At 41.4% G+C, this 21,919-nt stretch overlaps 1 protein-coding gene across 4 annotated transcripts in view; it reads left to right on the top strand.

Annotated features, from left to right (window-relative positions):
* Positions 1 to 21,919, top strand: part of NEMP2 (nuclear envelope integral membrane protein 2) — a 34,478-nt gene that overhangs the window by 11,464 nt on the left and 1,095 nt on the right. Inside the window, exons 3-11 of one of the 4 annotated variants that reach the window (XR_005020706.1) lie at positions 1,754 to 1,985; positions 2,124 to 2,196; positions 3,659 to 3,752; positions 4,575 to 4,689; positions 6,337 to 6,562; positions 9,731 to 9,907; positions 10,641 to 10,829; positions 20,204 to 20,334; positions 21,768 to 21,850. Coding sequence is in view for 3 of the 4 variants with exons in the window: in XM_036858932.1 (XP_036714827.1) it covers positions 1,754 to 1,985; positions 2,124 to 2,196; positions 3,659 to 3,752; positions 4,575 to 4,689; positions 6,337 to 6,562; positions 9,731 to 9,907; positions 10,641 to 10,782 (1,059 nt within the window). In the remaining variant the exon portion in view is untranslated. Of the gene's footprint in view, positions 1 to 1,753; positions 1,986 to 2,123; positions 2,197 to 3,658; positions 3,753 to 4,574; positions 4,690 to 6,336; positions 6,563 to 9,730; positions 9,908 to 10,640; positions 11,987 to 20,203; positions 20,335 to 21,767; positions 21,851 to 21,919 lie in introns of those variants that run through there. The other 3 variants (XM_036858933.1, XM_036858934.1, XM_036858932.1) reach the window with 3 other exon arrangements.

Below are 21,919 nucleotides of genomic sequence, written 5' to 3'. Positions count from 1 at the left end.
GGGGGTGATAGCTGAAGGGGAAAATGGAGTCAATAAAAGGGTTTTGTGTGTTTTTCTTTAAGTGGGAAAAATGCCAGCATGTTTGTAAGCTGATAGGAATGGTCTCGTAGAGCGGGAAGAAGTACTGGTGGGATGTCCTTGAGTAGCAGAGGGGGATCGGATCCAGTGCACGGGTTGGGGGCTTGCCTTTAGAATGGAGCATGTAAATCTCCTCTGTGGCAGAAATTTCCTCCGGAAATGCACAGGCCAGAAGCAGAGCATGTGCCTGCAGATGCTGACAGGTGGGTGGATATGGGGATAAGAGCCCTCCCGGTTCTCTTCCGATTTCTTCCGTTCTCTGTGAAGTAGGAAGGATCACCAGCCAGAAGTGAGGGAGGGAGGGGTCGTTGGGGTATTGAGGAAGGAGAAGCCGTGAGGTCATCGTTGAAGAGAGTGGACGAGCGACTGGATAGGAACGTGTGGTATGATTGCCGGCAGCCTTCTGGTCCTGCTTCAGCTTCACAGTCAAGGGTTTGAAGTGAGAGCACTGCGAGTTTCTCCAGCATGATCGGTGGTGCAGATGCAAAAGTGGAATAGGTGGAGGGTTGGATTTTGCAAGTGAGTGTGACAGAGCACAAGGGGTACAAACAAGTTAAGGGTGCATATAAGGGAATGCTTTATAATGATTGATCATGGAACTTGCTGGAAAAGAAGGGGCTGAGGACATCAAGGGTGAGGAGCAGAGGAAAGGTGCTTGCTCCCTGCTGGGGTTAATGCTTGCTGGGGTCGGGGTGTTAAGGGGGGCACGCTGGAAAGATAGGAGGTGGTGGTCAGCTAGTGGGGTGCATTTCATGCAGCCTGTGTTGGGGGCTGCAGTTTGGGACTGACAAGATCAGGGTGTGGCCGCAGGCATGATTAGCTGAGGTGAGTGGAGCATAAGAGGGGAGGAGTTCAAGGAGCCAAGAGGACAGGATATTGGAAGGAGTTTTGTGTGTATCTTGTGTATATTTAATCCCAGAGACATATGACAGGAAGTAGAATTGGAGAGAGAGCAACAGAGAGCCAGGAGCTAAAATCCAAGAGAATCGGGGCATAGGTAGACAGATAATGGGTGATTTCACCTGATGCCTGAGATTCAGAGCTGGTGCTCTCTCTCCCCTTTTCAGGCTTGCCCTATCCTTGGACAAAGAAGAGAAACAGAGAGGGACAAAGGCAGCAGCAGAGTTGTCCTTTAATGATCCCTGGGCTGTCATCATCTGCTTAGTATTGTAGTTGGTTCTTTGCTGTGAGACTTGAGTAGGACCTGGGGTTGGGTTCTGATCCTTCTTCAGCGGGCATGGTGAGAGAAGCCTGAATCACATATGCTCAGCTGATCTGTAAGATAGAAATGCTTTTTCTCAATCACAGTAGAAGTGGTAGGTATATAAACCCTATTCTCATTAGGTTTATAACCAAATAGTTTGCTACCTATTATTTTCTGTCTCATCCATTTTCACATGTCCCTTGGCCACAATAACCTGCTGGAAGAGGGAATTCCATCATCCACAACTCAGGGGAAGAAACATCCACTTTAAAAAGTGTCTGTGCTCCAGTGTGTGTTGACTAAACACAGATCTCTGGGTCTGTCCCTGGGATCAGAACATTGCCAAGTACCTCTGAGTGTTCTTTACTTAACCAGTCTTGGGCTCTCTTTACTCCTTTTCTCATGATTTTAAGAAGCTTATAAGAAGTTTTAACTTCTGTGTTTGTGAATTTGTTTGTTCTTGTTTTGTAGGTGAAAATTACCAGTTCAGGCCTGCTCAGTATCGTATATATCACAGAAAGATATAATTGCCAGTATCCAGAAACCATTCTGTCTATTATCAAGTGTGTGATTCATAACTTTTGGACACCAAAGGAGTCTAATGATATAACCATAACCATCAATCCATATGGGGAGACTGTGTGCTTCTCTGTGAAGCCTGCCAGGAAGATATTTATCTATACAGTAAGCGTGAATCGAAATAGTAAGTCTGTTTTTATTATACTTGATTTCTGGAATCAGTTTTTCTGGAGTGACATTTCAGTAAATTGACTTTTTTTCACTAACACTACATTGACACAAAATCTTTGTTTGTTGTGTGTCTGTGTCTTTTTTGCTCCAGTTGTGGATTTCAAACTCTTCCTTGTGTTTGTGGCAGGCATTTTCCTCTTCTTTTATGCAAAGACCTTGAGTCAGTAAGTATTCATTTTTACTTTCTTAAATTTGTGAATCAAAAAGAGTAGGACATTTTTGACCCTGTGCTGAATATTTCCACACTAGTTTGTAGGTCTTGCTTTAGATTTTGCAAACAATTGGTCTGAAGACAGTGTTTGAAGGGTTTTAAAACCAGTAACATTTGTTTGTATAGTATGATATGTACTGGTTACAGAGTACTTTCACGTGCATTATTTTGTATTACATATCAATATACATTTTTTAATACATTTATTTTATTTTAATTAATTAATTTATTTTTTGGCTGTGTTGGGTCTCTTGTTGCTGTGCGCGGGCCTTCTCTAGTTGCAGCGAGCGGGGGCTACTCTTCGTTGCGGTGCTAGGGCTTCTCATTGCGGTGGCTTCTCTTGTTGCGGAGCACAGGCTCCAGGCGGGCAGGCTTCAGTAGTTGAGGCACACGGGCTTCGGTAGTTATGGCTCACGGGCTCTAGAGCACAGGCTCAGTAGTTGTGGTGCACGGGCTTAGTTGCTCCGCGGCATGTGGGATCTTCCCAGACCAGGGCTCGAACCCGTGTGCCCTGCATTGGCAGGCGGATTCTTAACCACTGTACCACCAGGGAAGCCCCTATACAATATTTTAATCGATTTGATTCTCTTAACAACTATGTGAGCTCTGGATTATTGTTCTCATTTTATAAATGAGAAAACCAACATCCGTCATTACATGAGTAGTCTTGCCAGGGCTGAAATTTATACTCAGGTTTTCTGATGCTGGGTGCATTCCTCTCTCTTACATTTGCACCACTTCCTAGATTTGTGGCTCTGATACAGAAAGTTGAATTTAACATATTATCCTGATACTTTTTTTCTTATAACTTCTCTCATGAAAAAGGAATTTCTTTCCAATAATATTTTACTTCTTAACTTGCTATTCTGGCCATTGTTTATTTTCAAGTTTTTCCTTATGGCTTAAGAGAGTGTGTTTCATGTTCTCCATGGTCTTAATAAATTGGATGTTGCTTACATAGCCTGAAGAGTAGAGCTTGGACTCAGAGGAGCTGTGCTGCAGGTCTGAATCCTCCAACTGGCAGATACTGACTTGGGAAAGCCTTTAATTTCTTGGCGCCTTAGTTTCCTCCCATGTAAAATTTAGACATGGATAGCTGTTTCACAGGACTGTTGTGAGAGCATGTTAAGCTCTCAGACAAGTGCCTGCTATGTGATAGGTGCTCCAATAATTATTATTGGACCAGATTCTAAACATAGAAGATAACTCAGACATTCTGTTTCGAGTTAGTGGCAAGCTATTTACCATAAATTTCAAGTAGAGATTTCACTTTTTAAGGGTATAGGATGTAATTAAAGCTGCCATCTGAGTTTTTCTTCTTAGTAATCTTTATGACTACTGTCAAGTTAAACATGTTTCTAATACTGAAAGAGCGACTTGGCATTTAAATGGCTTTTATCTGCTTGTCTTGACAGGAGCCCTGTTTTCTTTTACTCTTCGGGGACTATGCTAGGTATTCTAATGACATTAGTCTTTGTCCTGTTGCTGGTGAAAAAGTTCATTCCTAAGGTAGGTATACCATGTACAAATGAACAAAAAAATGGAAATCATGATCTCATAAACATGAAAAATTGATTAAAATTAATTCATGTTTATTATGAAAGTTCCTAATTCAAACCGTATTTCTACATTGTATAAACTGGCTTAAATTGTATCTTTTCCAAGAGATTCCATTTTTATTTATTAGTATGTGTAGGCTTAAGTATTAAGTTTTGGCGATACTTTTTTTGAGACCCTTTTATTTTCTAGGTAATACGTTTTTCTTATGAGTGATGGGGGCTTATTCTATGCTGAGTGCAAATTTCTCTTGGCTTAGCTGAGGAATGTCATGATGCTGAACCATTGGGGCCTTGAATAACAGCATGGCTACATCTGGGGATTTCTTCATCATTATTAGTTCCCCCAAAACACCTTCAATAAAAGAATGCCCCGCACTTAGTTGCGGATACATATATATTAGTTCGTGATGCTCATGTTGTAGTTACTCTGATGAAAGCTTGCAACACCAGCATTATTTTGAGATAAATTTATTCTTTAGAACAGTGCTTCTCCAACTGTAATGTACATGCAAGTCACCCGGGGGTCCTGTTGAAATGCAGACTCTGATTCAGGAGTCTCAGCGGGCCTGAGAGTCTGCATCCCAGCAAGCTCCCAGGTAACATCGAAGCTGCTGGTGCGTGGATCAGACCTTTAACGAGACTCGAGAAGAGTGCCTTGAGTTGACTTCAGTGCAGTTTGATATAGAAGTTTTGAATACAAAGGGTTTATTTGTTTATTTTTATGAGAGTGAATGAACCAAAAACTGTGTCATTTATTTTCTTCCACACACAGTATAGCACCTTTTGGGCTCTAATGGTTGGTTGTTGGTTTGCTTCAGTTTACATTGTGTGGCAACTGATGGAAGATCTGAAGTGGCTGTGGTGTGAAAACAGAATATATATATTAGGTAGGTAAAGCTTTAAAAAATATGGTCTATTATTGGTAAAGCTGAGACGTACAGCCAGGGGCCTTCTTTTGACATACGTTTCTCTCCAGCATCCAAATTTTCATTTTGAACTAAGGAGAAGAACTGTTAAAAATAATATTTTATTTTATTCCCATGGTTGGTGATTTCAGTTCACTAGTTCTCATTTTAGACTATTTCTGTGTGACATCCTTCTTAGTTTTCTATACTAATGATCAAAAGAGCAAAAAAGCATTTGCCCTTTTTGACTGCATGTGCCTTTGAGTTGTGGTTACGCTCTAACCACATCTAAATTGTAATGAAAAAACTTCTCTAAAATGTGGCTCTTTATTTCTTTTTCTTAATTTATTCAGTATGAAAGGTGAGAAATCCTAAATATAAATGACTAATGAAAACTTGACTTTTCAGAAACAGAGACACTTATTCTTCTTGTTTGATGTTATTTTAAAAAACAAACAAAAAAGGAAAACCCAACTTTTTAAAGTGTTTTATTTGGGAAATTATAGAGAATGGGAGAATCAATTTTCTCCTAACCTCTTAGTGCCAAATTTCTCCCATAAGTCCACCCACCCAGAACAAAAGCAATCAATTCTTTGTTTCACTTGAAGGTTTTATGTTTTTAGCCCATTTTTCATTTTACGCTAAAGTATTTTCAAAGTTAATTATTGCTATTATGGTGTGTTTCCTTAAATACTTCACTAAGCATCTCTACAAGGCAAGAGCCTTTTCCTCTATAGTTAAGTAACTATTAAATCTAAAAAAATGAATAGTTACATAAAATCATCTATTATGCAGGCCATGTTCAAATTTCCTAAACATCCTTGATGCTTGTTTTGTATAAGGTAGGATATAGTCCAGAATCACATTTTGCATCTATTGTGTCCTGTAAGTCTCTTTTAATCCATAACAGGTTTTGGGTTTTTTTTTTTTTCCATCACAATGATATGCTGAAGAGACCAAGTTGTCCTATAGAATGTGCCACTTTCTGGATTTCTCTGATTATTCCTTTGTAGTATAATTTAATTTGTTTCTCTCTCCCCTGTATTTTTTATAAGCTGGAAATTAGATCTTGAGGCTTGCTTACATACAAATGAAACACTTGGCAAAATACGTAAGAGGCAATGTGCACATGACGTTGGATCACAACAGGAGACACCACAGAATATCTCACTGTCCCTCTTTTGGTAATACAGAAACTGAGCACTGGATTACTAGGGTGACAGCCCGATCCCTCCACTGTAAAATTATATTTTCATTTAGTGACTAGAAAATAAAAATTAGGAATAGCTTTTGTAGCAGACTGTGACATACACTGAGGCTTATTCCTGACCAAAGCAACTGTGATCACATTTGCCCTCTAGGACTCTGGACCAGAAAATAGGGATACTTACCTAATAATATTATAATAATTTATTATTATACATCCTTAATTATTACAAAAGTCAGCCTAATATCTCACATGGAGGGAATAACTAGCCCTAAATGCATTTTTCAACTTCACTGGAAAAAGAAAACAAAAATGAAGGTTTTCTGATATGTTCTTAGCTCTAAGTCATGGCTCTGCCGGTTTTTCTTCCCATAACTTTTCAGTTCAGCGTTATATTATGTTACATTCTTCTGCTTTTACAGGCTACGTCTTGGTAGTTGGGTGTGTCAGCTTTACCATTTGTTACAAGCATGGGCCCCTCGTGGAGGAGAGGAGCAGGACCCTCCTGGCGTGGACGCTGCAGCTCCTCTCCCTGCTCCTGGTCTACGCCGGCGTGGCCATTCCTCAGGTCGCCTGTGCGGTGATGCTCCTCGTCCTGTCATCCAAGGTCCTGCACTTCCCACTGCGAGCGCTCGCTTACGTGAGATGGTGCGTATCTTTTTTTTATTTTTCCATCATAAATTTGACATTTTGAGCTCTGGTTTTATTTATCTTGCGGGGGGAGTTTTTTGGACACATCATAGTTAATCTCACAATTAACTCCACTTCATCTGGATATTTCCCTCTGAGAGGGGGACAGTTAGAGATTGTAATAAGCATCTGATCCCATCTCCGTTGCTAGTCGTCGTTCATCTGTCAGAGGTGCACCACCGATCGCTAGGTACTGACAGCTCACCCAGAAGTCACTAAAATCAGTGGCAAAGTTACTTGGGCTCGGGGTTGCCTATAATTTCTACTTTCATTCTACGTTTCCTTTTTTTAGGGCCCAGGACTGCCTTAGAGGTAATTGTGCATATGAGATAAGAGTTAGGGAACAGAAATGAATCACAAATGATTGAAAGTTATGATTTATATAATTCGGACTTTCTTTTTTCTTAAGTTTTAAGATAAGGCTTAAGCCTTTGGAAAGGACAGAAAGAAAGATGAGACAGCTTCTATTGTCACGGCTTTATGATGTCCTCAGTCATGGAGTCTGAGCACCTGTTTTTGTCAGGTGCACAGGTGAAGGAGATGGTCCCTACCCTCGAGGTGCACTTGTTGACGCGTAGGCATATGTTTCTGTAGCCCTGAAGTGTTAAAGTAGGCCTGCACAGGAACTGTGGTGTGTAGAAAAAGTTCAGGAAAGTTCCTGGAGGAGGTCACTGGGCTGAATTTTAATGAATCAAAACAGCCAGATGAATAAATGTAGGAAGGGCCTTCCTGACGGGGAGAAAGCCCAGTTTGGTACCATCGCAGGGCCGGCGAGCGAGGTGGGTGTCGGCCAGGTCATGGAGGCATCGCAGGCCCTGCTGCAGAATCTGATCTGATCCTGTAACGCGGCGGAGGCAGCTGGCCGTAACGCATCTTCGTCAGTGCTCTCTGACTGCTGCCTCGACAGGGTTAGAAATCAAATGCCTGGGGCCCAGAAGGTACTGAAGGAATGAGGCCGAGCAGAGGGAAGGCAGCAGTGAGGACTGTGTGAAACTCTACAACGTTGCCTCCTTGAAAGGGGGTCAGTTGCCATTCGGCCTGAGCTGACTGTTGCCATGTGGGAATATGGGCCTCGCCTGGCCGGCTCTTCTGGGTTTCTAGAAAAGCTGGGAATGTGGATTAGAATGTAAATTCTGACACAATGTTTAAATGTTGGCAACTAATCTGAAAATAAAAATACATTCAACAAGCAAAAATCAAAGCAGAGACCATGAACATGCCTCAGGCAGTAGGAGGGGCCCATCTGTCTTCTGGCACAGAGGGTGGAGGTTAAGGGGAGGTTCTGGGGCAGGAGACCAGTCACCAGACATCACAGCAATCCACGCAAGAGGCGATGAGGGCCTGGAGTGGGGCAGTGAGATCAAGGCAGGAAGAGGGAGTTAATATTTACAAGGTAAAGTTGGCTGTGAGGAAGGAGACTCTGGTAACTGGTAGTTTCTGGATCTGATGACTGCATGTGTGGTGACGTCACAGGGTTAAAATGCACCAGCGACAGGGCAGGACCTCTCTGCAGAGGATGCCAGGGAGACTGAAAGGCAGCAGGGTCGGGGGACTGATGCTGACTGCTTCCCCCTGCCCGGTCTCAGAGGTAGACAGTGACTGGGGGTCTCAGAGGTCCCTCTGCCAGGAGGACAGTGGCCACTACACATCCTTCAGACCTCTGGTCCTTTGCCAGGCTTGTGGCCCGAGGAGCCCAAGAGAGAATTCCTTCCACTTTCCCTTTAAACATCCACTGCCCTGCCAAGAGCAAAGTGTGGTCTGTCACCTGCACGGTGATCCTTTAATGCATTTGCTATGCGTTCTGTTAACACAAACGTAATGATCAAAATGTATTGTAACTTCCTCAACTTCTCATCTTGCTAGTGAGTAATTATGTGAAACATTAGGGGATAAAACAGGAACTTATAGGTTAAATAATAAACCAGAGGAAATACTTTGATGTGTATAGTACTTTCTAGTTTGCAAAGAGCTGTTTGAATATATTTTAATAATATATGGTAGCTATTCTTTTGATTATCTTTGTTGAACACTTATTATAGACCACTCACTGTGCTAAGCACTTGACACAAAATAATGTACTTCATCTGTACAGTGACCTCCTTGTTGCTTTCATTTTTTTCCATGTGAGCAAGGTGAGGCTCAGAACTGTGAAGGAATTGCCCCAGTTCACACAGTGGGTAAACCTCAAAGCCAGGACTGTGTCCCAGCCTTCTCTTCAGAGCCCAGGAGTTTTGCTCTAGGGAGACAGTCTAGGTATTCAGAAAAGGAGAAGGAAATAATGTCAGTGGTTCCCTAATTCAGCTCATCAACCACCAGACAATTAATAAAAGTTTAAAGATTTTTCAGGTCCCAAACCTCAAGAAAATGTATGTTTAAAACACCTCCTGGTAATTCTGATGCTCATTTATATTTGGGAATCTCTGGTTAAATTAAATTTTAAACCACGTAAAAACATTTTTTTTTAAACTCATTGGTAAGTATAACATATATGTTAAAACCTTTTCATCATTACCATTTTTATGAGATTCTTCCCTTTAGGACTTTTTTGGTTGGAAAAAATTTCCAATCATGAGCCCCTCAGCATGTAGCAGAGGAAGAATTATTATAAATGACTGTGTGTACACGACCCTTGTACAGTGTTTACTTCCTCTAAGATTAGTCAGAATCCCCACCACTAGGTGGAGGCGATATTCCACAAATCTTCCTGGCTTCTCTGTTCAGACTAAGAGGCAAGTGATTCTGCTAGGTCTCCATAAAAGGACATCTCAGAGGCTTGCTGCTAAGAAAATCAGCAGGGCAAGCATAAAGAAGCCAGAGTTGTAATTGTCTGATTTGAAATCACTGAGGAAGAAAAATGCAATCAACATCTCTATCAGAAATTGATCCTCAAACGCCGTAGGACATTATTTCAGATGGTCCAGGAAGAGGGGAAATGTACTGTTAGGCCCAAACTACACGTTCTGTAAACCTCCGTCATGATAACAATAATAAAGTATAGTATGATATAGAGGAAGTTAAGAATTATTACCGTTACTGTCGAAGAAATGTATTTTTATAAATCTTAAGGGTTGAATTGAGCAACCAAATATGGCCAGGAATCTAGCAACCAAATGCCGCCTGTTTTAGGAAAATGAAGAAATGGTTTACATCAGAAAAGCTGGTGGTTAAGTTTCTTACAGAAGATGAGTACAGGGAACAAGCCGATGCTGCAACGACCCGCGCCCTGGAGGACCTGCGCCAGGCCTGCTGCAGCCCCGGCTTCCCGTCCTGGCTGGCCGTCTCCAGGCTCCGGGCGCCTAAAACGTAAGCCTCGCTCCACTGTCCGCGACACAGCTTGGGTTGGAGTTACCGTGAAAATAACATGATGGTTTGGATCAGATACTTCAGGCTAGAAACAGACAACTTCCCTGGATAGCAAATGACATGGAAGCTGTCAGAGTCGCTTTTGCTTCAGTGCTCTGCCTCGCCCCGTGGAACTGCCAGTGTCAGAATAAATGTTGATCAGATGTGTTTCATAGGGAAGGCCATAAAGATAACTCACAGGAGAAGGGAGACGGAATGGGATGTGTCACCTGCTTCTCTTCCTACGGGGGAGAGGAAAAGTCATTTGTAAAGATCACCAAGAAAGACATCTCTGCCCCAGCATCTTTTCCCTACTGCTTTCCCTTCTTCCTAGCTTTATCCAAACGACAGGGCCCTTAAATTAAAGATTGAAGGGGGAAAGTCTTGACACTAAAATAATGAATAAATAATACGTTTAATAAGAAAGAGAGAAAGAAGGAATTAGAAAGCAGGAATGGGTATATTTGGCAGCATTAGGTGCTCCTAAGTCTGCCTACTTCTCGATCCTTTCCCTGAACGTCTAGAGAAGGATCACATAAGCCATTCCTGTTTTTACACCCACTGTGCAAATGCCATCCTCTATTGATGCAAAGTCAAATTTAATTAAAGGGGATAAGTAGCCAGGGAACATGTTATCTTCCAAATAAACCTCTCTGTGATAACATTAACTTTATTTAAAACAAATACTTACTAGGTTTGCAGACTTTGTTCTTGGAGGAAGCCACTTGTCGCCTGAAGAAATTAGGCTGCATGAAGAACAATATGGCCTTGCGGGTGCCTTCTTGGAAGAGCAGCTCTTTAACCTGAGGACTCCTGACAGTCTACCTGCAAACTGACTTTATTTTGGACAAGGAAGTGGAGAAGGGCAGGGATGCTATTAAAGGTGGGCAGAACTGTGCCGGGGAACAGTGGCAAAAGCATTCACGATGGAGAAAAGTCACACTGGAAAGGAAAACTAAACTGTATTGAAGATAACTGATCCTTCTTGGACAGTTCTGTGTATTGTACTGTAGGTGGCCACCAAGATTCTGTGACAGTCATTACCACTATCCTTGAATGAAGACTTTCATTAGGAACAAAGGGATCATGTTGATCTTCAAGGGGCCAATTAATGTGAATAGGTGCCTTGTCAACTGCAGGGCATTAAATCCTCTCTTAATCCCCAGAACCTGTGTCAAAAGACTCTGCATTGCTCTTCCTGCATGTAATCAGTGTAAATGCTGGAAGAGACCTGAGATACACTGGACCAGTATCTTCCAAAGTGTAGTCCACAGGATGCTAATAAGTGTTAGTAGGTAAAGGAATCCTGAGGTCAACTAAGATGGATGCATGATTAAACAAACGTACTGCAGGACTTCTCAGAGCCTTTAATAATGCTAATGCACATTGTGAACCTCCTAAAGAGGAGAAATTGTGTGCAGCATTCTCCAACTTAATTTGACAACAGAACCCTTTTTCATGAGATTAATATTCCTTGGAACACATGTTTGGAAAACGCTGACGGTGGAGGAATGGAGGTTTCAGAAGGTTAAATAACTTGTCCAAGACCACAGGGCTTTTTAGAGGCAGCCCTGGGACTAGAATTCCAGCCCTACTGTTTCCAATGACTCAGGTAGAAGAAGAGACTTTTAGAAATGAGGCGCCATCTCGCCACAGCCTTGGGTCTCACAGTATTGGTGTGAGGGGCCATTTCTCCACAGCCATCTCTCCACAGCCTTGGGTCTCACAATATTCATGACTTAGTTTTTATTTTTTAATAATAGCCAACTAACTGTTTGATAACTGTGATAAAGAGAAACATTTCCTAAGGTTATATTTTAAAGTTTTGATAAGACTTTTATAGACATATATAAAGATTAGAATTTAGAATTACTTTTTACATTTTTTTGTATGTTGAAATTGAAGGCATTTAACCTCAAGTCGACTGGCCTATTTTATTTTATTTTTTTTTACTCCTTAAATTCAGGTCTCAATAGTGTTCACACCTGAATTTCTACAACAGTTCTTTTTTTCTTTTTTTTTTTTTTTTTGGCTGCATTGGGTCTTTCATTGCTACACGCGGGCTTTCTCTAGTTGCGGCGAGCGGGGGCTACTCTTCGTTGCAGTGCATGGGCTTCTCATTGCAGTGGCTTCTCTTGTTGCAGAGCACGGGCTCTAGGCTCACGGGCTTCAGTGGTTGTGGCACACGGGCTCAGTAGTTGTGGCTCGCAGGCTCTAGAGCACAGGCTCAGTAGTTGTGGCGCACAGGCTTAGTGCTCTGTGGCATGTGGGATCTTCCCGGATCAGGGCTTGAACTCATGTCCCCTCCATTGGGAGGCGGATTCTTAACCACTGCGCCACCAGGGAAGCCCCTCGACTGGCCTATTTTTAAAAATTGTTTAGTTATACGTGTTTATAACAATTTCCTACAAAACAGATTTGTGATCTTTCTTATAGAGAACAAATCATTTTTCTTCTTGTGGTTCATGATTTTAGACTCCAGAGTGAAATGAGGGACTAACCATGAGCTTTGACCCTGAGGAAAAGAGGCCAAAACATCGGTCTGAGAAAAGATCTTAACATGGCAAAACAATCCAAGGGTTAAGATGTTGCTAACTTCTCTTTAAGAATCAAACGCAGGCTCTTTTGCTGTGGTGGGGCCATAAAGAGTAGCAGCATAAAGAATGAGGAATCTCCCTTTTCTAGAAGGGTTATGGAGGAGGGACACACAGATCATTTGGGCACTGCTTTACGGAAGCAAATTTAGTATAGCGTTTTTCTAAATCGTTGAATGAGAGTGTGGCTGCCTGTTTGGAATTCTTTAGATTGATTTCCAAATGATATTTCCTCTTTGAAGCAGTGTGTCAGTGTTCTACGGGTCTCTATTTTTGCCAGACACCTTTTAATATCAGGAGCTTTGCTATTTTTGTGAAATACTCTAAATTTAATCTGTGCTTTCACATAGACTTTGATATAAAAAAATCAAAGTATCTTCCATTCAGATTTATGAAGATGATGACTTTTATAAGTGTAAACAGTTGTAATAGCGTTTTTGTTACAGTTTAATCTGATTTTTATTTTTTTGTAATTCTGTTTATTGGTGCTATATTATAAACATATCAGATGTGTTTGTGGTTGTGCTCACCAAGAGGCGGTGTGTGTACTACAAAATGTGTGTGTGCATAACGTGTGCAGTCTGCTGGAGTTCCCAGGGGACATCCCAGCCAAGACAGCCACTGGGCCTCACCTGCGCCAGGGTGAACAGGTGCCGACAGTAGAAGAAAGCAGCTCCTGGTGGGCCAACAAGCTAGGTGTAGCTATTTTTATTGTGATTTTAATTGCAATAAAAATAGCTAAAGGAAGAGAAAAAGAGCAACAAGAGGCTTTGGGGATATTGTTTTTCATGTTTACTTTTAGAGGAAACCATGGATTTGTCAGTTTCTGTTACGTGAGTACTGTGAGAAGCTAAATAATTAAAAGCATTGCTTGAGATATATTGGGTGTATTTCTGTTGTGTTTATTTGAATTGGGGTTTGTTGTAGTGCTGGTCATAGGTCTAGTCCCCATCAAGCAGTGTGTATGACAGCTCCTCTAAGAGATCTTTCTTCTCTCCTTCCCTTCTTCCCTTCCCCTGTCTATCTGTCTGTCTCTCTCTCCCCCCCACCCCACTCCCTCTCTCCTCTTTTTCTTCATTTATTTAAAGGCCTTTAAACAATTTAAATGACCATTCAGTAAAATGATTATACCCTTCACAGGTTGTTGACAGTTGGTTCTGTGCCTCATGCCACCCTACGTGTGCAGTTGTGGAGCACAACAGAACCTTTGTTGTGTTAGTGCGCCCACGAGGTGCCTCACAGAAGCTCACTGTTGTTAGCAAGTTGGACTGTTTGACCCCAAAACATATGAGTGAGATGTAGTGTAGGTCGCCATGCTTAAACAGTCATATTCAATGTTATTTTTTTTTTTAAGTATTTGTTTATTTATTTATTTATTTATGGCTGTGTTGGGTCTTCGTTTCTGTGTGAGGGCTTTCTCCAGTTGTGGCAAGCGGGGGCCACTCTTCATCGTGGCGCGTAGGCCTCTCACTATCGCGGCCTCTCTTGTTGCGGAGCACAGGCTCCAGACACGCAGGCTCAGTAATTGCGGCTCATGGGCCCAGCCGCTCCACGGCACGTGGGATCTTCCCAGACCAGGGCTCGAACCCGTGTCCCCTGCATTGGCAGGCAGATTCTCAGTCACTGCACCACCAGGGAAGCCCCAATGTTATTTTTTAAAGGTTTTTTAAAAATACTATTTTTGGCCACGTCAGGTCTTAGTTGTGGCACGCGGGATCTTTCATTGCAGTGCGCCGGCTTCTCTCTAGTTGTGGCACACATGCTCAGTAGTTGTGGTGCACAGGCTTAGTTGCCCCGCATCATGTGGGATCTTAGTTCCACGACCAGGGATCGAACCCATGTCCCCTGCTTTGGAAGGCAGATTCTTAACCAGTGGACCACCAGGGAAGTCCCTATTTTTTAAAGGTTTTAAAACACGTTTTACATATCACAAAAAATGCTTTGTCAATTAGTTGTATAGTTTGCCAATAATACTTAGAGCTGAATTACAGGGGAGTGTCCATCTGACATTTAGGACAATACTTGAATTTATGACTTTTTAAATCTAGAAATTTATGAGATTTTAGATATTAAGAGGTTCGGAATAGCTGACATCGAAACATGTGGAAGAATTAAGACCTCCAGAATGATGTCAAGAAAAGAAAAAGGATCTTATATTATTCTGTATGTGATTATTACCCAGAGTTAGAGAAGTACAATATTTAAATCACCTTTTTCTTTTGTCCAGCTGAAAGAAGGATCCTATGCATAGATAACATAATAGATGTGGAATTTTGAAGATCCCCCACAGTGAGACAGGTATTTTTATCTGACCCAGGAGCCAGCTCTTTTCTGTATATTTTGGACATTAACCCCTTGTTGGTCACATCATTTGCAAATATTTTCTCCCATTCCATTTTTTTTTTCCCCATAGGTTGTCTTTTCATTTTGTTGATGGTTTCTTTGCTGTGCAAAAACTTTTAAGTTTGATCAGGTCCCGTTAGTTTACTTTTGCTTTTATTTTTTTTGCCTTGGGAGACTGATCCAAGAAAATATTACTATGATTTATGACAAAGAGTGTTTCACCTGTGTTCTTTTCTAGGAGTTTTATCGTTTCATGTCTTACATTTAGGTCTTTTAACCATTTTGAGTTTATTTTTGTATATGGTGTGAGGCAATGTTCTAATCTCATTGTTTTACATGTGGCTGTCCAGCTTTCCCAGCACTATTTGTTGGAGAGACTGTCTTTTCTCCACTGAATATTCTTGCCTCCTTTGTCACAGATTAATTGACCATAGGTGTGTGGGTTTATTTGTGGGGTCTCTACTCTGTTCTGTTGATCTATGTGTTTGTTTTTGTGCCAATACCATGCTGTTTTGATTACTGTAGCTTTGTAGTATAGTCTGAAGTCTGGGAGGGTTACACCTCCAGCATTGTTCTTTGTTCTCAGGATTGCTTTGGCAGTTTGGGGTCTTTTGTGGTTCCATATAAATTTTTGGATTATTTGTTCTAGTTCTGTGGAAAATGTCCTGGTGTTCTGATAGGGATTGCATTAAGTCGGTAGATTGCTTTGGGTAGTACGGCCATTTTAATAATAATGATTCTTCCAATCTAAAAGCATGGGATATCTTTCCATTTCTTTGAATCTTCATTTTCCTTCATCAGTATTTTATAGTTTTCAGCATATAGGTCTTTCACCTTGGTTAAGTTTATTCCTAGATATTTTATTCTTTTTGATGTGATTTTAAATGGGATTGTTTTTTCACTTTCTTTTTCTGATATTTCATTATTAGTGTATAGAAATATTTTGCATTTTGTGTATATTAATCTTGTATCCTGCAACCTTGCTGAATTCATTTATTAGTTTTAATAGTTTTGGGGTGGAGACTCTAGGGTTCCCTGTATAGAATATCATGTCATGGGCAAATATTACAGTGTCACCTCTTCTCTTCTAATTTGGATACCTTTTATTTTTCTTGTCTGATTGCTGTGTCTGGGACTTCCAAAACTATGAGAGTAGACATCCTTGTCTTGTTCCTGAATTTAGTAGGAAGCTTTCAGCTTTCCACCATTGGGTATTGTGTTGGCTGTGGGTTTGTAGTAAATGGCCTTTATTATGTTGAGATATGTTCCCTTCTCTATCCACTTTGATGAGAGTTTTGGTTTTTTGTGAGGTTTTTTCCCCTCAGCAAACAAAAGATCCTTTACTGAATCCTGAGTGTGAAAATCTACCATTTAGTTCATTCTCCCTTCTCCCTGTGAGATTCAATAATCCCTTGATTTGCATGGAACATTGGTGTGTCTGCTTGTTCTTGCTGTTGTGTCCATTTTGTTGTTCTGATGAGAGTTTTATCATGAATGGATGTTGAATTTTGTCAGATGCTTTTTGTGCATCTATTGAGATGATCATGTGGTTTTTGTCTTTCCTTTTGTTAATGTGGTGTATCACGTTGATTGATTTGTGTGTGTTGAACCATCCTTGTGACCCCGGAATAAATTCAACTTGATCATGCTATATGATTCTTTTAATGCATTGTTGGATTCAGTTTGCTAATATTCTTTTTTTTTTTTTAACAACTTTATTGGAGTATAATTGCTTTACAATGGTGTGTTAGTTTCTGCTTTATAACAAAGTGAATCAGTTATACATATACATATTTCCCCATATCTCTTCCCTCTTCATCTCCCTCCCTCCCACCCTCCCTATCCCACCCCTCTACGTGGTCACAAAGCACTGAGCTGATCTCCCTGTGCTATGCGGCTGCTTCCCACTAGCTATCTACTTTACGTTTGGTAGTGTATATATGTCCATGCCACTCTCGCACTTTGTCCCAGCTTACCCTTCCCCCTCCCCGTATCCTCAAGTCCATTCTCTAGTAGGTCTGCATCTTTATTCCCGTGTTGCCCCTAGGTTCTTCATGACCAATTTTTTTTTTTTTTTTTTTAGATTCCATATATATGTGTTAGCATACAGTATTTGTTTTTCTCTTTCTGACTTACTTCACTCTGTATGACAGTCTCTAGGTCCATCCACTTCACTACAAATAACTCAGTTTCGTTCCTTTTTATAGCTGAGTAATATTCCACTGTATATATGTGCCACATCTTCTTTATTCATTCATCTGTTGATGGACACTTAGGTTGCTTCCATGTCCTGGCTATTGTAAAGAGAGCTGCAGTGAACATTTTGGTACATGACTCTTTTTGAATTATGGTTTTCTCAGGGTATATGCCCAGTAGTGGGATTGCTGGGTCGTATGATAGTTCTATTTTTAGTTTTTTAAGGAACCTCCATACTCTTCTCCATAGTGGCTGTATCAATTTACATTCCCACCAACAGTGCAAGAGGGTTCCCTTTTCTCCACACCGTCTCCAGCATTTGTTGTTTGTAGATTTTTTGATGATGGCCATTCTGACCGGTGTGAGATGATACCTCATTGTAGTTTTGAGTTGCATTTCTCTAATGATTAATGATGTTGAGCATTCTTTCATGTGTTTGTTGGCAATCTGTGTATCTTCTTTGGAGAAATGTCTATTTAGGTCTTCTGCCCATTTTTGGACTGGGTTGTTTGTTTTTTTGATATTGAGCTGCATGAGCTGCTTGTAAATTTTGGAGATTAATCCTTTGTCAGTTGCTTCATTTGCAAATATTTTCTCCCATTCTGAGGGTTGTCTTTTCGTCTTGTTTATGGTTTCCTTTGCTGTGCAAAAGCCTTGAAGTTCCATTAGGTCCCATTTGTTTATTTGTGTTTTTATTTCCATTTCTCTAGGAGGTGGGTCAAAAAGGATCTTGTGTGATTTATGTCATAGAGTGTTCTTCCTATGTTTTCCTCTAAGAGTTTTATAGTGTCTGGCCTTACATTTAGGTCTTTAATCCATTTTGAGTTTATTTTGGTGTATGGTGTTAGGGAGTGTTCTAATTTCATTCTTTTACATGTAGCTGTCCAGTTTTCCCAGCATAAGTTATTGAAGAGGCTGTCTTTTCTCCACTGTATATTCTTGCCTCCTTTATCAAAGATAAGGTGACCATATGTGCATGGGTTTATCTCTGGGCTTTCTATCCTGTTCCACTGAAGTTTGCTAATATTCTGCTGAGGATTTTTGCATCTGTATTCATCAAAGATACTGGCTTCTGATTTTCTTTTTTTGTAGTGTCTTTGTCTGGTTTTGGTGTCAGGGTAATGGTGGCCTCGTAGAATGAATTTGGGAGTGTTCCTTTCTCTTCAATTTTTTTGGAATAGTTTGAGAAGGATAGGTATAAGTTCTTCTTTATATGCTTGGTAGAATTCCCCAGTGAAGCCGTCTGGTCCTGGACTTTTATTTGCAGGGAGTTTTTATCATTACAGATTCTATTTCACTTCTAGTGATTGGTCTGTTCAAATTGTTTGTTTCTTCTTGACTCAGTCTTGGCAGGCTGAATATTTCTAGAAATTTGTCCATTTCTTCTGGGCTGTCCAATTTGTTGCCATATAACATTACTTGTCATTTTTCCCCATTCTCTTCAACTTATGTTTTGATTAATTTTGTCCCTTAACTAATTCATATCTCCAACCACTTAATGTTTACAATGCATGTTGGAACTGAATGTCTTACTAGACAGCTTATTAGGTATAGGTAAACGTTTAACATAGCACTGTAGTTTGGGAGCATGCAATGTGGTTATAGATTAATGTTAACAAAGCACTAAGAGCTAGGGCCTGGATGGGGAAATAAGACAGCACTCCCCTTGCCATGGGCTATTTGTCACACAAAAATAGTGGCAACATTTATGGAGTGTTTACTGTGTGTCGGGTATGTCATTTAACCATCAAAAGAACCTGTAAGGCAGATACTGTAATCATCTTAATTTTACAGAGGAGGGCCGTGAGACCCAGAGAGGTTACTTAATGTGAGTTCTCACTGGCAGAACTAAGACTCAAATCCAGACAGTGGGGCTCCAGAGTCGGCAATCCTAACCCCAGCACTGTAAGGTCCTTGGGTTGCCATCTAAAAACTGGGACCTCCCTGGAGCCACAGTGGGGCAAGTGGTCCTGTATTAGCCGCCCGAAGCAGATGGGAGTTGAGTGAGAGTAAGGTGCCCACCTGGACTGGCTCATTTCTTCCCCATTCTAGACATCACCAAGTTTCCAGTTACTCTCTTATCTTAAACCGCAGTTTGTCCTCTCATAAGGTAAATTACTTAGTGATTTGAGAACCCACTCCCCCTTTCTCTCACCCCTTTATTCTGTTCCCATCCAGGCACTGACCTCTGTCCCATCTGCCTGATGGTTTGGAATTTTTGAGCCAGGTATTCTTAGAGCTTTGCTGAAATGACACAGGAGTGGTTTGGGGCTTCAGAAGTAGCTTTGTCTTGTCCCACTGCACCCAAGGAGAGAAAAATTTCTGAAGGGAAAATAATCTTTTATTTGCCTGCAGTCAGCTCTGTCACAGCATGCCCCCATCTTCACAGAATAACGTTAATTTTAGGGTCCAGCCTTTCACAATGAAGATGAGAAAACTAAGACCCAGAGATCTCCCAAAGGTAATTTCTTCCTCTGTTCCTGCACTGTCTAGTATGGTAGCCACAAGCCACAGATGGCTGTTTAAATTTGAATAACATGAGAGGGACTTCCCTGTTGGTGCAGTGGTTAAGAATCCACCTGCCAATGCAGGGGACAGGGGTTCAAGCCCTTGTCAGGAAGATCCCACATGCCGCAAAGCAACTAACCCCGCGCACCAGGACTACTGAGCCTGTGCTCTAGAGCCCGCGAGCCACAACTACTGAGCCCGCATGCCACAACCACTGAGCCCACAAGCCACAACTACTGAGCCCGCGTGCCTAGAGCCCGTGCTCTGCAACAAGAGAAGCCACCGCAACCAGAAGCCCGCGCACCGCAACGAAAAGTAGTCCCCACTTGCCACAACTAGAGAAAGCCGGCGCACAGCAACGAAGACCCAACGCAGCCAAAAATTAATTAGTTAAAAAAAATAAAATAAATAACATGAGAAATCTAATTCCTCAGATGCACTAGCCACCTTGTAAGCACTTAATAGCCACCTGTGGCTAATGGCCACCTCACCTGACGGTGCTGCTCTACGAAGCTGTTGCCTCAGGATACTGAGCAGTGGGTGTGCCTGCTGGCCCTTCCCAGCTCCCGTGGCACTGGTCTTCAGAGTCCCTGCAACCTCCAAGTTTTCTCTGCAGGGTTGCCAGACCTTCCGAGTTATCTCCAGAGTGGCACTCACGACTAACAGAGCAGCAGGAGTTTGAAGGCGCTGGATTTCTGTGTATCTGGGAATAGCTAGCGATCCTAAATGGAACTGCAGCCACACAGGGTGAGTATCAGACACACAAGGTAAGGGTCAGAATGGCCGGGGCTGCTTTCAGCCTTGTTCTACCACAACAGAAGCAGAGAGTGGCCTCCCCGCCTCCGGGGGTTGGAGAAGGTCCTGGGTGGACCTGCACTTAGGCATCAGGTGGGTCTGAGTTTGAATCCTGGCACTGTGACCTTGTTCCCATAACGTAAGCTGAGTTCAGCTCCAAAATCCTCATATTTAAAGAGGGGATAGTGATATGTATTACAGTGCATTGTTGTTAGGACAAAACGATAATGTCATCAGCACACACCAAGCACCCAGTAACAGTGGGTGTGGCTCCCTGTTTCCTGGAATCATTGCTTAACTCCAGATTGGCTGCAAGGAATACCACTTAAATAATGGTCTCAGCACCAGCAGTAGCCTCCACACCCAGCAGTCTTGCAGGAACGGCAAATCAGAGGGAAGCACTTAGCCAACTGTCTGCTTCGTGTGGCCCGTGACAAGATTAATAAGCCAGTAAGGCAGCGATATTCTTTCTATGAATTCCTTAGGCTTTTCACGAGGTTTACTGGCTGGTGGAGGTATATGTGTTACTGTCATCTATTATTCTACTTAAGGCCTTGAGTAATAGTTTAATAAATAGTAACTAACCTCTTTGGATCCACATGAGCTCAGCGCTTTGCGTAATTCACTTTTTCTACAATTATGGGGAAGAGCATATGAAACAAGTCATTAAGGTTGTGATTGCCAACCTGGGCTTTGTGACCTCCCTGGGTATTTCCAGGGGATCTCAAAAGGGATTAGAAAATTCTCAAATCAAAATTTAATTTGAATTCACTTTAATTTTTTTTTTTAAATGGCACTTTGAGGACAGGAGGAAGTCGCAAAGTCCACAAACCCATGAAGGTGTCTGCTCTAAAAGGCTGGAAATTACTGCACTGTTTAATCACCTCTCACAGTAAATGTCTCACAACAAAAGGCCTGTAGAGTTTGATCTCATTCATTACAGAGTGAAGGACTTTTATTTGTTTGGTCACATCATTATCATTTAAGAAATACTTAAAAATGGTATTTATTTTTATTTCAACATGTCAACTGTGCATTTCCAAAACAGCAGGCTTTTCAGAGGAATAAATCAGAACTGTAAACACAAGACACAGTAGAAGTTTTTTGACTTCCTACAGTCAGTTTCACAAATCCACATACTGTACATTCATAGGTGAGGTTCAGCCTGTCACCCATTTCTTTATTTCTATAATTACATAAGCATAATAAATACATCTGATTTTTAAAGGTCACTTAAAATGAGTCATGATAATTTACAGTACAGTACATTTCAGTTCAAGTGCAAAAATAACTATTTGCTTAATTCTATTTCTTCCCGTTATTTTGTTTTTAAGCTGTGTTCTGTGGTGAAGCTAGATATCCAAGTGTAGACTTTCTTCTTCCAGATGCAGTTGTGGGCAGAAGTATGGTATCGTGGAGAAGCCCTCACTTTATAATTGGTCCTGCCTAATCATAGTCAGAGAGTAAGGTGAGTTGCTCATTTTTAACTCTGTTCTTTTCTTTCCTCTCTCCTGTGCTCATCCACAGTATTGTACAC

The sequence above is a fragment of the Balaenoptera musculus genome, chromosome 7 (genome assembly GCF_009873245.2).
Source record: "Balaenoptera musculus isolate JJ_BM4_2016_0621 chromosome 7, mBalMus1.pri.v3, whole genome shotgun sequence".
NCBI lineage: Eukaryota > Metazoa > Chordata > Mammalia > Artiodactyla > Balaenopteridae > Balaenoptera > Balaenoptera musculus.
Note: the sequence above shows the minus strand (reverse complement) of the source record. Positions and strands in the feature narration are given on the sequence as shown.